The sequence below is a fragment of the Uranotaenia lowii genome, chromosome 2 (genome assembly GCF_029784155.1).
Source record: "Uranotaenia lowii strain MFRU-FL chromosome 2, ASM2978415v1, whole genome shotgun sequence".
Classification (NCBI taxonomy): domain Eukaryota; kingdom Metazoa; phylum Arthropoda; class Insecta; order Diptera; family Culicidae; genus Uranotaenia; species Uranotaenia lowii.
In genome coordinates, this window is record NC_073692.1 from 70,580,294 (window position 1) to 70,594,932 (window position 14,639).

General features: G+C 34.5%; 1 protein-coding gene across 3 annotated transcripts in view; it reads left to right on the forward strand.

Annotated features, from left to right (window-relative positions):
* LOC129748044 (cytokine receptor-like) overlaps positions 1–12,230 on the forward strand; it is an 83,150-nt gene extending 70,920 nt beyond the window's left edge. For all 3 annotated transcript variants that reach the window (XM_055742506.1, XM_055742507.1, XM_055742508.1), the window contains 3 exons: positions 10,586–11,298; positions 11,364–11,509; positions 11,624–12,230. In XM_055742506.1, coding sequence (XP_055598481.1) covers positions 10,586–11,298; positions 11,364–11,509; positions 11,624–12,130 — 1,366 coding nt within the window. In that variant the 3' untranslated portion in view covers positions 12,131–12,230. The remainder of the gene's footprint in view (positions 1–10,585; positions 11,299–11,363; positions 11,510–11,623) is intronic.
* Positions 12,231–14,639: the final 2,409 nt, after the last annotated feature.

The following is a 14,639-nucleotide window of genomic DNA, read 5'->3' on the forward strand; positions in this document are numbered from 1 at the left end:
TTTTAAGTACACCTGAAATATATACTGGTGTTGTGACGATCATTTTCACAGTTGTTGTCTGGCATTAGTTTTGATGGAGCTTAGTCTGTTGGCGCCTTATGTTTATTTATGTCATGATCAGCGTAACAATAAACCGGACAACACCTTATTTTGCCACCCTCTATCATGCTTATTGTTAATATGAACCTAGTCATAAGGGGGCATCCATAAATTACGTATCGCTCCTAGGGGGGGGAGGGAGTAAGCTCGAGCGTTACGAATTGTGACATAGGGGAGGGAGAGAGGTATGTTCATCGTTACGTAACGATTTTTTCCTTAAAAAATTCAGTTTAATCGCAGCTTTTTTGATGACATGCAATGTTTGCTGAATGATAATCAAACTAAAATCCGCTTAAAATTTGTAAGCTTCAACATGATTGAAACTGGTTTGTAACCTTTCCTCTTTGAAGATTCTGAGATAGACGGTATTGAATATCTGTGAAATAACCGTTGGAAAACGGATTATTATGTACATTTACCCCCAAGAACTCAATTCAACCTTAAGACGGATATTTCACTATTTTTTATCAATTGATTTAAAAAAGCAATATTGATTCTTCCAACGAATAATACTAAGTGGAATTTATTTTGCATGCTCCTTGAACAAAATAAAGTAAACAAGGTACATAGTTCATCAGTTAACAAGCAGAGCAGCTCGTAATGAGACAATCAATTTATTAGAGAGTTATCGAAAATGAAAACTAAGGAGCAATTTGGATAGATATCAATTCCGTTTAGAAGAACGTTGAAAAATTTTGTTAACATTTTTATTTTAGCTTCAAAAATCAGTATTCAAAAACATGATAAGAGGGGGGGGGGTAATTATCAGCGTTACGTAATTTTCAGAGGGGGGTACGTCGAAGCGTTACAAGTTGTGACATACGGGGGGGAGGGGGTCAAAAAAGTGCATTTTTTGCGTTACGTAATTTATGGATGCCGCCTAATACAGGATGGATATTAAATTTAAAGAATTCGTTCAAACTTTTCACGCTAGGAGAATAATTTTAACAAATGCGAAAATAATCAATTCTTATTATTTCAATATTATTTAAATTGCCAGACACTCATGAAATAATAGTACCTAATTTGTAGTTTACTAATTTCCAATGAGCTTTATTTTAACCCTAAATGGAATGAACCATCCAATAGGATGAATATCTCCGAATAAATAATCTTTACCCTAATCCGTTCTTGAATGTCAATATCACACTATCGAAAGTTCGGCGGCTTGTAACTTTATTCGGGTACATACAAATAAAAAAAAGTTCTTCGAGGACCCTCAATGAATTCTTCAAACCTTAAATTTTGCATCATTACTATTATATGGATGCAAGCCCAGGAAAAAAAAGTTCAGGAAAAAAAATTTCTAATTAGAACTTGAGTGTCAATTTGACACTCCTCGCTTGAAACTACTGTATCTTACTTATTTTCTAACCGATTTTTACAAAATTTTAATTTTGGAAAGTTTTAGTTACGTTACAACTCAAACATAATTTTTAGAAAATATTCACCTGCAACACTTCAGTTTTCCGTTGAACCATCAAAATTGTTTAAGTCATACCAAATAAATTTTGAAAAGAGAATTGGAAAGTTAACGTAATCTGGCACAATTTCACATCCTCAGATTTTCAAAATAAAAAACACAGAATTTTTGACGAATTTTTAAAGGTTTTCGAACATTGTGTCAATTTCTCAGATTTTCTTGCACTTAAACTCAACGCAAAATTTTTGCAATAAATTTATATTCATGAGAAAGGAAACTTCATACCGATTCTAGCAGTGTAGTTACATTAAATATGCTGATTTTTTATTCTTGAACTTTGAATAACGGAAAACTGAACTTTTGTAGCTGAATATTGTTTGAGAAACATATTTGAGTTACATTACGAGGTTTCCAAAACTTTAAGTTTGGTAAAAATCGGTTGAAAAAAACAAGAGTGATATATTGGTTTTAGTTCGGAGTGAAAATTGACACTTCAGGGACTGCAACGGGTAAAAATTTCAGGGACTGATGAGGAGTAGGAAAAGTTTAAAGCGTGGTATAGAAAGACAGAGCTAGTTTTAAAAAATGGTTGCACAGATTGCTCATCTCTGATGTAGTTTCATGAACCTCCAGATTTCTAAAATCCTTTGAAAAGATCGTTTACGTGAACTTTCCGATTGCATCGCCGAATTATAGAAACCAGGATTTTCTCTCTTTTACTCTTAATAATTTTTTGACGATACTCGTACCATCTGACGGTCTTCACAGGAAATGAGCTAAATAACGCTCTAAAATTAACGCCATCGAAAAGTTTCACTAGAACAAATGGTGTCTAATTTCCATACAAACTTGAGGGTCCAGAGGGACCTCTTAAAGTTAAACCTGAGAGTTGAAATTTTACATGAGGCCGTCTGGCAGACCAAGGAACGATTTCCGCCCGAAGCTTTTGATTCTGTATCATACGCTTATTTTTAAGCCACCCTAATGTCCTTTTAGCATCAAAACACAGACACTAATTGACGAAAATCTTGACTGGGACAAAGGGAAGATACTGGCTCTTAATCGTCAACAGTGGAGGTTTTTTTCCTAGGCCCTATGAGCCGGAAAATCGACGCTGGTTGAAGGTTCAAGAGCCGTTGTATTTTTTTTTGAAAAATTCATGATATTTAAGGCTTATGTTCTTTCGTTCTTTGATACCTCTAATTCTTTCAGGTACAAAGATGTACCAAGCGATTTCATAACATCAGTATAAATTACTAATCAGTGTTTTGTGTTTACAAAATTTGAAATTTAGATTTAGTTATGTAAGATCTATTTTATAAGACTTTTTTCAGCAGAATCATCAAAAAAAATATTTTATGAGCTTTTTCTAACAACCAAATGAGGCCGTAAATAATTTGAATTTCTTCTCTTGTCACAACCACGCCCACATCCCCCGCCCCCTCCCCTTCTTTGATTTTTTCGGGGGTATTAAATAAAGTTCAATTTTTAAATTTTTCGAAGATTCAAACAATTGGAACAGCGAAAGACAACCGGTAAATAATGGGAATCGCATCACCTTTTGTATGCAAGGTTAATGTATGCAAGGTTTTGTCCAATTTGTTGCAATTTATTGAAACTTTGGATTATTTACCATGATGAATCAGTTTTAAATCCTTGCTAGTATTTTTGAACTTTTGTACGTATTTTCTCTCGAGAAGGGTATGCCAATAGTGCATATGTAGTACATGCATTTGCACAAGCTGTATTCTTCCAAATTTTCTTGTATTGCCAATTTGGAATATGATTTTTCATTTAACTAATCTCTTTGCAATCCTAGTAATTCCGTTTAACAAAATCTCTTCACAAGTGTTCAAATTGTACGTCTCGGTGGTCGAGTGGTTAGCGTGCTAAGACGGTAATCGCTGGTCCGCTGATGACATGGGTTCGATTCCCATCTCGGTACTGGGTGGTTAATGTTAATCTTAAGTTGTCCATGTCATTTATTCAGTCTGTAAAGCCTAAATCGGCTAAGACGGTGTATGTCTTTTTTTTTTTTTTTTTTCTAAAATGTGAATCGCAAACGCATCGCTTACGGTCCTATTGCTTTTGGCTATCTGTTAATATTAACCGATTTGAAATCATAGAAGAATATGATCTAAATTACATCAGTTAGATCTGTTACATCAAGCGTAAAATTAGTGTATTTTCCTTATAACTAATGGACAAGTGTTAGGTCCCTTCTATCTTTGGATTGGTAATAGAACTTTGTGGAGGTAAATGTCCTTTCATATAAAGATATTTAATTTTTAAATACCGTTTCCATGGAAAAAATGTTCAAAAAATATTTTCTTTAGGTTGCCAAAAGGCTTTAAAATTCCCTATTAAACCAAGTTTTTGATCAAAACTTGCATCGCATGTCGACAGTCATATCTGTTTCACCTAATATATGTCACTTCTCTTGTATTGACACATGATCCCTTAGCTTTAGAATGGTTATAGTGTTAAGAAGAGTCAAAGCTGCTCTAACATCGTACTCTGATATTTCGTTATCATACGTCAATCCTGGTTCTGGAATCCACAGCTACAGTTTCGTGCAGTGTTAATATCGCTTGTTTCAAATTTGGCGTCACAGAAACTCATTGTAGTCGTCTAACCAGAGCGCTAACTGGTCAGTTAAATAAAAATATATAATAACAAGACTTTGTGTTCTGAATCTCCTGTATGGTTAAGCTATGATTCAGAGGTACTGGTTACAACATTTTCTGATCATTGTAAACTCAAATCTCCTGAATTTTGTAGTTGTGAATCAATAATGTTTGATTCATTTTAGCTCATATATGCCTGTTTTTCGTTTCCTAGAAAGCTTTTATGTACTCTCGCCTATCCTGTTAAAAGTGCATCTAATTCTAAGAATTTAAACTAAAATAACAATCTGCCATTTTTCAACCAATATTTACTAATTTTCTAATCCTTTTATGGTTTTCAGGTTTCTCAGGTATATGATGAAAGCTGTGAAAAAAAAGGCTAGGCACAATTTTCCCGTTTGTTTGGATAAAGTGCCGCTATTAAGCCCACCCCTTTTCTGATACCTGATACTTGAACGTAAGATATAACATGTTGAGGGGGGGCGAACAGATACCCTCATTGGGCCTCCTAGAGTAAGCAATGCAAAATTTTAACAGCATTTATGCGGGTTGAACAAATTCTTATAAACACTTGGTAAAATCTGGTCATCCTTTTTCGAATTTTAAACACACAATCCGGACAAATTTAAACAGACTCCAGTATTACAAAAAATAAAGAGATACATCTGCAGAATGCAAATCGCTCTTCAAACAACAAAAAAAGCAGTCTACATAAAGCAAGCTCAAACTAATGGAGTCCAATTTGAGTTGATTGTTTTTTTTTCAATTATGTGAATAAATTCAGCAAAATATGGACTTGTTTTTAAATATTTTGGCAACCGGGCCAGGCCATAATTTTCCTCTTTACTTTGAAACCGAGCAAGTCCGAATAAATCCGAGGAATGTAGAATCTTTTTATTTTATATATATTTTGAGAAGTCCACGCGAGTCTGAAATTATGTTTTTCTCAACATTTATAAAAAAGTTACGGCTTTTACGGCAGCTGGTATATCTTCCTTATAGCTTTGTCGAAATTTGATTAAATTAAAGTAATTGTCAGCTTATGATATCCTATTCAGTACAGTACAAATTAGGTAGAATAAAGAAAATATATACTATTTTCATTTAGTACAAACTTCTAGCATAATTGTTAGCTATAGTGCATCATCTTTAAAGTTTTGCTTTGTTTGTGAGAAATTTTATTAAGATGCAATTTATGGATAAATTTTAAATTAACTAAAATATCTTATAACAAACATTCCAGAATTTCATCCTGCACTGCAAAAAATCCACATTTTGGGGATATGTATTTGCCTCATAAATTTTTGCAATGTGATTCCCATTTGAAAATAACGTGTCCACACATATAGAATACAAAATTATGACTTTTATATGCGTCACATAAAAGTTATAAAAACTCACACATAAATATTATAAGCCTACATTGCACTCTTACATTTGCCTAGATCTAGGCGTTTACTTGCTTGCCTACTCGAAGGTGTTTTATTTTGTTAGAATTAGTTTTTCGGAGGGAAATAAAAAATTATGAGGTGTTCGTTATCGAAACAGTCTATGAAATCTATGCGTAGATCGGTTTTGAAGACCTTATGTGTGAGGAAACATACATCCTAGGTGTGGATTGTTTGCAGTGTGGATAAATCAATAAACCGGATAATCTGAAATATTTAAAGCAGAAGTATGAGCAAGAACAAAGTAAAACTTATGTTATCGTTTCGATTATCATTGAAATTTGCGTCAGTTTATGCGCTCTACACCATTTTTCCAAATCGTCGGTCATCAGACGCCGTTGGGACCGAAGGGTGCGACTGACTAGCGAAAAAGTTTGATTACTGAAAGTGTGAAGAGAATAACGCTATAGGGTAAATGTACCCGACCTTGGCACCTAAGGCATGGTTTACCCTTTTTTTCGACATTCCTACCTTCCTGTTGAGTGCACTATATAACATCCTTTGAAGAATTTACTAGCTAACTTGCTTAGAGTTTAACAAAAATATGTTTTCTCTATGGAACTTTCATTAATGTGAGTAAAATTCATGCAAAGTACTCACTGCGGTGCTCCAATTACTTGGCCGCCGTACCAATTGTTTGCCGTTTCGATGATCCGATTCTTGGCCACCAGCAAAGTGCAACAGATCTTTACCAACAATGCTCAATTGACAGTTAACAGAATCGTTGGCTATTCTGAATATAAGGCCACTGACAGAATGACGTCAGCTTAGCGTAAAGTTCTACGCGACGATGGAAAACCGGGCGCCACTCATACAACAAGAAGGCTTTTGAAAACATTGATGAAATTTGGTTGAAAGGGAAGCACAAAATAAGCTTTAATTTCAAAAAGTCGGAAGTCCAGAAATGCCGCAAGGCGATTGCGACACATAGGGTTATTTTCACTACAAAACAACTGTCTTCATATTGTGAAGTTTGGCTTCATAAAGTAAAAAATTGAAAAATTCTTTGAATGGTATTTTAAAATTTTGCCCTTTTGAATTTGTTAGCTGAGATTATAAGCTTCTAGCAAGAGCCATCTCGAATGCCCGGGGCGTTGCGCAGTGGTTTGACTCGCCAAATAAATGTTAGAATGTAAACCTTGCTAAAACATTTTTTTTAATTCGACTCACATAAAATATTTTTAGAAATTATTGGAAAGCAAATGATATTTTCCTGAACTTCCAATATCTGTTTCCATGAAAAAAATTAGAACAAAAATCCAAAAATTTAAATCTGAGTTGGTATATGGTTCCCAAGCAATAGAAAACGATTAAAAAACTCAATTAATTATCTATTTTATATACTAAAGTTATGAATTGTCATCGATCTAACAATTTTTAGATAAGAAAAACATCTTTAGTCTTGTGAGATGCTTAATTTAATTTAGTTTTTTTTAATATTTCGAACCACTGTGTTCTGTAGGAGACCACGTGGCTTTTGCTCGGCAGGCTGCAATGCAAATGCTGTTCGCACGCATACCAATGTACCTTCGATTCATGGTTCCCAAATATCGATTTTTACATTTTCAATGCTCGGATATGACTTTTAGTTAGTCGAATCACTTATGTTCTTCAACTTATTTCGAAGCTTAAGTTGATAGAAACGGTCTTATCATACAACCCAATTAGTATGAAAACATTTGTGCGTAGTTTTAAATGAAGTTTTAGGGAAAACATCAGCCCAAAAATACCTCTTTAATGAACATGTATTTTTTCCAGCTTCCAACACTGGTGGTGTATTTCGCTTTAAGTTGCATGCCAAGAAAAGGAACAAAATTAGTTTTAAATTTCTATTCAAAACCTAAATAATTATTCACTCTTTAGTCTTTCGTGTATTTTTTGATTTTTTGCCGAGTTTAACTGTAAGCATGAGTGTTTATTGCAAATTTTTCAAATGAATGTCCGCGTTTGAAATCGCATGTGAATTTAACAGTTGCACTAGAAAGGTGAGTTCATCTGATTTTCATACGGTGATTTCCAACATAATTTCCTCGGATGCAGATCGAAAAAAATTAACTTCTTTATTATAGTACAAACAATCAAAAAATTCGGTATGCACAGATTTGAAACAAATTATTCTCTTCGCAATGAAAATATATTTAAAAATTTTTAAGCTCAATTTGGACATGAAAAACATTAAAAGACATGTTGGCATGCCAAGAAAAGGACCATGCCAAAATAGGGCTCACTTACCCTATTGGTCTAAAACGCTATTTTTTATCAGAATATTGATATATCAACTTCGTTTTACCATTTTACTCGTATTTTATTTACAGTCCACCCCGGCCATAAGATTCTGCACAACCTGTGAATCAATCATTTTTTGTTGTGCTGTAAACCCATACTTTCATCAGTTCCTCGACTGTCTTCACTACCTCAGGTCTTTTAAGAAAATGCTAAAGGTGCGAGGGTTGAACATTTTCGGCACGAAATTTACATTATTGTCCGCATACCACTTCAGCATGTCCTTGGAGTAAGTGGCATGAGGCCAAATCCGGCCAGAAGATTATTGGAACGTTGTGGGCCTTCAGGAGAGGAAGCAGCCGCTTCTGGAGGCACTCTTTCATGTACATCTGTCCGTTCATCGTGTCCTTGGTCACGAAAGGTGCACTCCGCTTCCCACACGTGGCTTGCCAAACCAGGAATTCATTCGCAAATTGGGATATCTTGTGAATGCGGACATGCTCCGGAACTGTTTGAAGTTGGCCTTCACATATGTTTCGTCGTCCATGATGCAGCATTTCAACTTTCGTCAGCATGTTGACGGTGTTTTTAGGCGGTGTTTTTAGGTGTTGTACGGAATACTTTTTCCTTCACTTCTGGGCTTCCGATCGGTGGTCAATCGTTCTTCGATCCGCCTAATCACTCGCGACACCGTGGAATTCGTTTTAGCGATGGAACGATGCGAGAGAACCTTGTTCTCGTAATGAATGCGCAAGATTTTATCACGCACGTGCTGTTTTTCCGACTCCATTTACGCGAGTTTTAATCACAGGACTTTAAAACCTGCAGGATGCAAACAATGCACTTCGAACTAGATCTACTCAAATTTTCATTAAATTCTACCCAACGGTTAAAAGGTTAGAGCAATTTCAAAGTGTGGCAATTTCATCGTGGACACCCTTTATCTGAAAACAACAGTAGTGCTGGCCCAATGAATATCCTAACTATCGAAATTTCAATCAATTTGTGAATTTCAATACAACGACGCAAGGAAGTGTCCGTGAAGTGTAAAATCTTTCAAGAAAGATTCGAATAAAAGCATTAGAGGCCGATTGCCGAGATTAAAAAGCGTCCAAATTAACAACCGAGTTCTGTATTGACTTTCTCTATTGAATTTCCATTCTAGTATGATTATCAGATTTGAAATTCAAATTGAAGTTTTTTTAACTGATTTAACCGAAGTTTGAGGTTCTTCTATAAAAAAAAATTATCCTCTACTAAAGTAGATTATTATTTTCCAATCGAACATTATTATTTTGATCATGAAAACATTTCATTAAATGATTCTCCAAAAATATTTCAATGATATTAAGTTTATTTTTTTACATATTTCAGAAAACTCATTGAGATTTTCAAGTCTGGTCTGGTTTCTTCAGTTATATGTTTTTTTTTTAGTTTTGGAGTCTTTATTTAGGTTAGTGCCTACTTAATTTGGATTTCTTTTCTATTTTTTTTCTATGATAACCGATAACAGCATCGTTTCGAAAACATTTCATCTTCATTCAGGTTTTATGTTTTAATATTCAATTTGTTTCACGTTAACGATTAACCCTCATCCGCATTAGAGTGTCATTCTGACACTATTGCAAGTTCGAAGGCTTGTAGCTTTTTTCAGAAGCTTCAAAATACAAAAATTTCTTCGGGGACCCCAAATGATTTCAAAAGTTCTTGAATATTGTATCTTTACTTTTTTTATGAACTTTTTGTGACCCTTTCATTAAAAAAAATTTAAAAATTATTTCTTGGCTTCATGATGTAGGCATTAACTTCAGCTTCCATGTGCATAAGGCAAATATTTTTTGGACGTGTAATATATGAACTCCAGGAGTTTTCCTGTGGCATGTTTTTTCGGATTTGTTTTTCTATCATGCTGAATAACGAGAAAACTAATAGGTTTAGCTATATATAATGTTCTAAACACATTTTTCTGACATTACAAAGTTTCTATTGATATAAGTTTTGTTTAGATCGGTTGAACACGCCAAAAGTTATACCGATTTGAGCTTTTAGTGTCAAATTGACACTCCTAGTGCTGATTAGGGTAATGAAATCCGATGCGGATGAGGGTTAAGAAGAACAATTTGATTTTTTTCCTTTTTATAGGATTTTAATATTTTTTCCCTTTTTATAGAATTCAAAAATTTATCTGATAAGAATCTTATTCTCAATTTGTAATTACATGTTTAACACATTATATAAAAAGATTCTTTTTGGGGGTTTCAAAATATAAAATTGAAATAAAAATTTAGGTTTTGAATTATACATTTTGCCATCCCTGCTTTGGCTTTAGTTGTATTGTAACTTGAATTGAACTTGATTTTTTTGTTCTTTTAAACTTTGAATTCTAGTATTAAAGTTTGAAATCTCAATGTTACCGGGCCCCCGGCCCTGATAAAGAGTAAATAATTTTTGGTATGAATCCTTAGATTAATATTTTCGGGAAAGTGAAGAACATTCGAATGAGAAATGAGTGGCATGGCATGACTTTTGGTTCCAAATAATTGAAAACGATTATTTTATTGTAGGCCTTCCTTTTTCAGAGGAAAGAAGCTCGAACAAATTCTTTAAATCTTCCTCAATCCCATGCAGAATAATTCTATACATATACCAAAAACATACTTCGACTCATTTTTGGTAAAAAGATATGTATAAAAAAATGTTTTTTCTAATTAAAAAAATTATTTGTACGCATCAATTTTTTAAATTTTTTTTTTTATTTTTTTTAGAATTCAACCGAAGGTGGTACTCACGGATATGGCGACCTTTGAAAACCTGGCCTTTGGCTCCTACAGGGTAGAGGTAACGAGTAGGAATGCACTGGGTCGGGCGAAACTCGTTGGCTCTACTACAATATTTTTGAGCCACCGAGATCAACGACCTATAATAAAAAGGGTGTCCAGGAAGGAAAACTTCCATCAAATTTCCTGGTATCCCTTGTCGGATAATAAAACCCCGAGGAATTACACTTTGCTGTTCTGTGATCTTGATCATACGGGATCTTGCACCCATGCTTTAGGATTTCAGCTCATACGCAACTCAAGTAGCAGTGTGAATTTTTCGTCGGAATACCCGATGAATTTTGCGTTGGCCGCTAACTATGAAGATCATTCCTCTAGCTTGACGTGGACCGAATGCATTGTAGAGCAATATGGCGGAGTTGACAATCCAGATTTTGATCTGGGAAACATTTCTCATCATTCTTTCGTCGTTTACATAAAAGATAGATGTGAGCAGAAGTCGTGGATTCAAAAGTATGATATAGAGTACTGGCCGGTTGAATCACCACAAAAGGTGCAAAATGTAATAGTTATGCCCTACAACGATGTGATTGTAATAGGTCAACTACACCCAGATACTCGCTATAATGTAAGTGTCACATCGATAGATGATGCAGGCATACCGATGACCTCTTACAGGATTATTACAACACAAAAGAAGGGTAATTACTCAAAAATCGCTAAATCATATGGAATAACCTTAACCGTTTCTACAATTCTGTTACAGTTCCAGTTTTCCCAATATTCCTCTATACCATACTGGGCTCAGCATTGATCATACTGGCGGCCTTAAGAGTCATGCGATATGTTAAGCGAGTAAAGAATATCAAAGTAGATCTCCCGATCGGATTGGAAGAAATTTTTGAACCTGTGGTAAGTTGTTTTAACTTTTTTTTTTTCGGTTAAATCATAACTTAACTCATTGGTGTTGAACATATTGTATCAGAGTATGTGGTTTTTTTTAAAGGCTATAATTTTTCATTACAGAAACTTGACAACCCCTTCTGTACTAAGAACGAAAAATCAAACGTCCACAAACAGGTTATTTTCAATGACTGGGATGAATCCATCCTATACGATGAAGAGTGTGAAGACGAACCAGAAATAGAAACAACACATGAAGAGTCAACTATTGAATCCGAGCCTATTAAACCGACTCAAAACACTGGATATGTTGAAGCAAATTTCCGAATACAAAATTTAACAAGTCCAATCCCTATCTCTAACAGCATAGAAATGGAAACAATAAACCATCCGACAGAACCTGATCAAGAGGAACTGAAGGCTGAAAACCTTTCAGAACAGGAAACAAGCACAACAAAAGCACTTCAGCCACTGAATCGACCAGTCGCCACCGGCGGATATGTTCCGGTATCACAGGTGCTCAGCATCAACAAAGCAAGCAGTTTGGAGCCGAAAGCACAAACCAGTGTTCAACGTTCCGGGTACGTGGATTTGAACAACCTTATAAGGCCTCAGAATCCTTTGGTTTAGTTCATTTTACATTATTTAGAAAACGTTGTGTTCATGGAATACTCTTGCGCGAAATGTGATAAATTGGTACAAAATAAAGCTTACTATATTGTCAAACTGGGTAAGTGAGTTTGTTATTCTTGCTTCGAAATTTTCTTGTAGATTTTAATGTTTAAATTTAAAAGTTCTAAAATGTTCAACTGAAACTAAAAAATGTTAACAAAATCTACGATAATAATATCTGCTAATTTTAACAAAACATACTCCGCACAAAGTCGCAAAATCTCAACCGCTGATTTAAAAATGCGTTACGCCGCGCCGTTACGCAGAACGCGTACTAACGAGACACAGCTTTCCGTCATACCTCCCCTTTCAGTTGCGTTAACGCCGGCCACAGTATATTCGAAACGCCAAATGTGCTGATGCGCTGTCTAAATGAACTGTGGACCTGCAAGAGCGCGCGTACACATATACGCATGGAATCATATGATTGTTATTCTGCCGCCCATAGCAAGTACGTCCCATTTGCGTTTTTGTTGAAATGAGAAAAACGGCAACGAAAAATCGTAAAACGGCCCAACAGGGATTCAGCAGTTATATGCTTTTCAAATCATAGTAATCAACAGAATCTTTCACTGCAACGACAATAGGTGATGGAATCGAGAGATCTGTCAAAAGTTGGGTGAAATATAAGCTGCATCCCACTTGCACTAGTGGAAAACCATCACTCAAATTCGGCACCGCTTCCATCGTTTATAGAATGTTTTTAGCTTTTAATGTTTTTGATATTTTTGTTTTAATTCTGTTGAAAATCATTTGCAAACGAATTTTCTTTTGAAACTACATATAAAATACAATTGATTCCAGCGATAAACTGAAAAATGATAAAAACACAGATGGGACGGACTTGCCATGAGGGGCAGTATTAGAGTGTCCATTTCCCGGCCATTTCTTCGTTCCCGGGAATCGGGAAATCATAAAAATTGAAAAGGAAATCGTAATTTTTATGAAGGATTAATCACCGTAATTTATATTTGTAGATTTAATTTATCGGCCTTAGCGGTGAAAAGTGATGTCCTTTTTAGTAGGCACATCTAAAGATTATGAAATTTTTTTTATATAGGTGGATAGAAGGTTAGATGAAATGAAAGATGTTGAAAATGAGCGGGTAGAATTTATTTAGAAGCATATCATCACATATCAAATTTTTGTTCCTCACGGGCCTTAACATTACTTTTCACCGCTAGGCCGATACATTAAATCTACCGAAATCGTCACTTTCTACAAAAGCGTACGAAGCCATAGACATGTATGCATATGGTATTTATACATGTTTTACCCTAATTATTATTATTAGGGTATTATTAAACATTTAGTACATTTTCACATCATTCAAACAATTAAAACATTTGGGTTTTTTCCGTTTTTTTGACATACAATTCTGACCACCAAGCCGGAAAAACCCGTTAAAAATATACGAAAATGCTCGATCTTCATAAAAATTCAGAACTTTTCCTAGTTGGTTTACCCTTGAATTTTCGAAATTTTCCACTCCGTGGGAGCGTTTGTCAAACAAATAGCAGGCAATTTTTTCATTGGGGTTTAGTTTAGTTATGATTACGTACCACTTTAGTTCTATGAATAACTTTATCGTTTAGGAAACAATGATTACATTTTTCTATAAAAATTCCATAGCTACATGATGGGCTTAATGACTTAATTTTAGTATCTACTTTTTCGGTTGCAACCATTTAACATAAGTGTTGTACTTGTTGATTGAATGTTGTTTTTTTATTCGAACCCCGCCTTAAGACGTGTTTTATATTTCTCTTTTTCAAGGTCCATTTCCAGTTTTCTCATGTTAAGGGTTTAAACCCAACAACGGGTTTAGAGGGTTAATGAAATTCAATTTAAGATATTTTTTTTCATTAAGTTACAGATCGACAACAAACATGTCAAACATAGAAAGTAAACGATTTTTTTTTTCATTTATTTGACCGTTGGCTGTGAAACATGATTTAAATAAATAAATAAAATTTGGAAATAAAGGGTATAAATTTGTTTTTTTTTCTTTTGACTACCTTTTTTAAATTTTTTTGAAATCGCTTTTCCGGACTTTTCTGCACTGTTTTCATTCTAGAAGTCAACCAATTTATTTGAAAATGAAAAAAATTGTAGCAAACGGTCGCAAATTGAATTTCCTTCAAAATGAATATAATTTGGTCATTTTAAAATTTAAGTTGTTTTTGTTGTGATTAATTACTTTTGTGACGTGAATTTACGCTAGAAATTACCATTTCGGACTTTAGTACATACATCTTTGATTTCCTGTTCTCTCAGTGGAAATAGAATATCAGTTTCTTCGAATAAGTTGTAAAGAAAACAATGACCAACAATTTGATGTACAGAGCTTCTCGATTGAACAACAACGAACGAAGTTATGCTTATTTGAAGCTGTGGCGTGAATTCACTAAGTTCAAGCAGAAGAGGGTAGTTGACTGAATTCACGTCACGAAATATAAAGTTATAC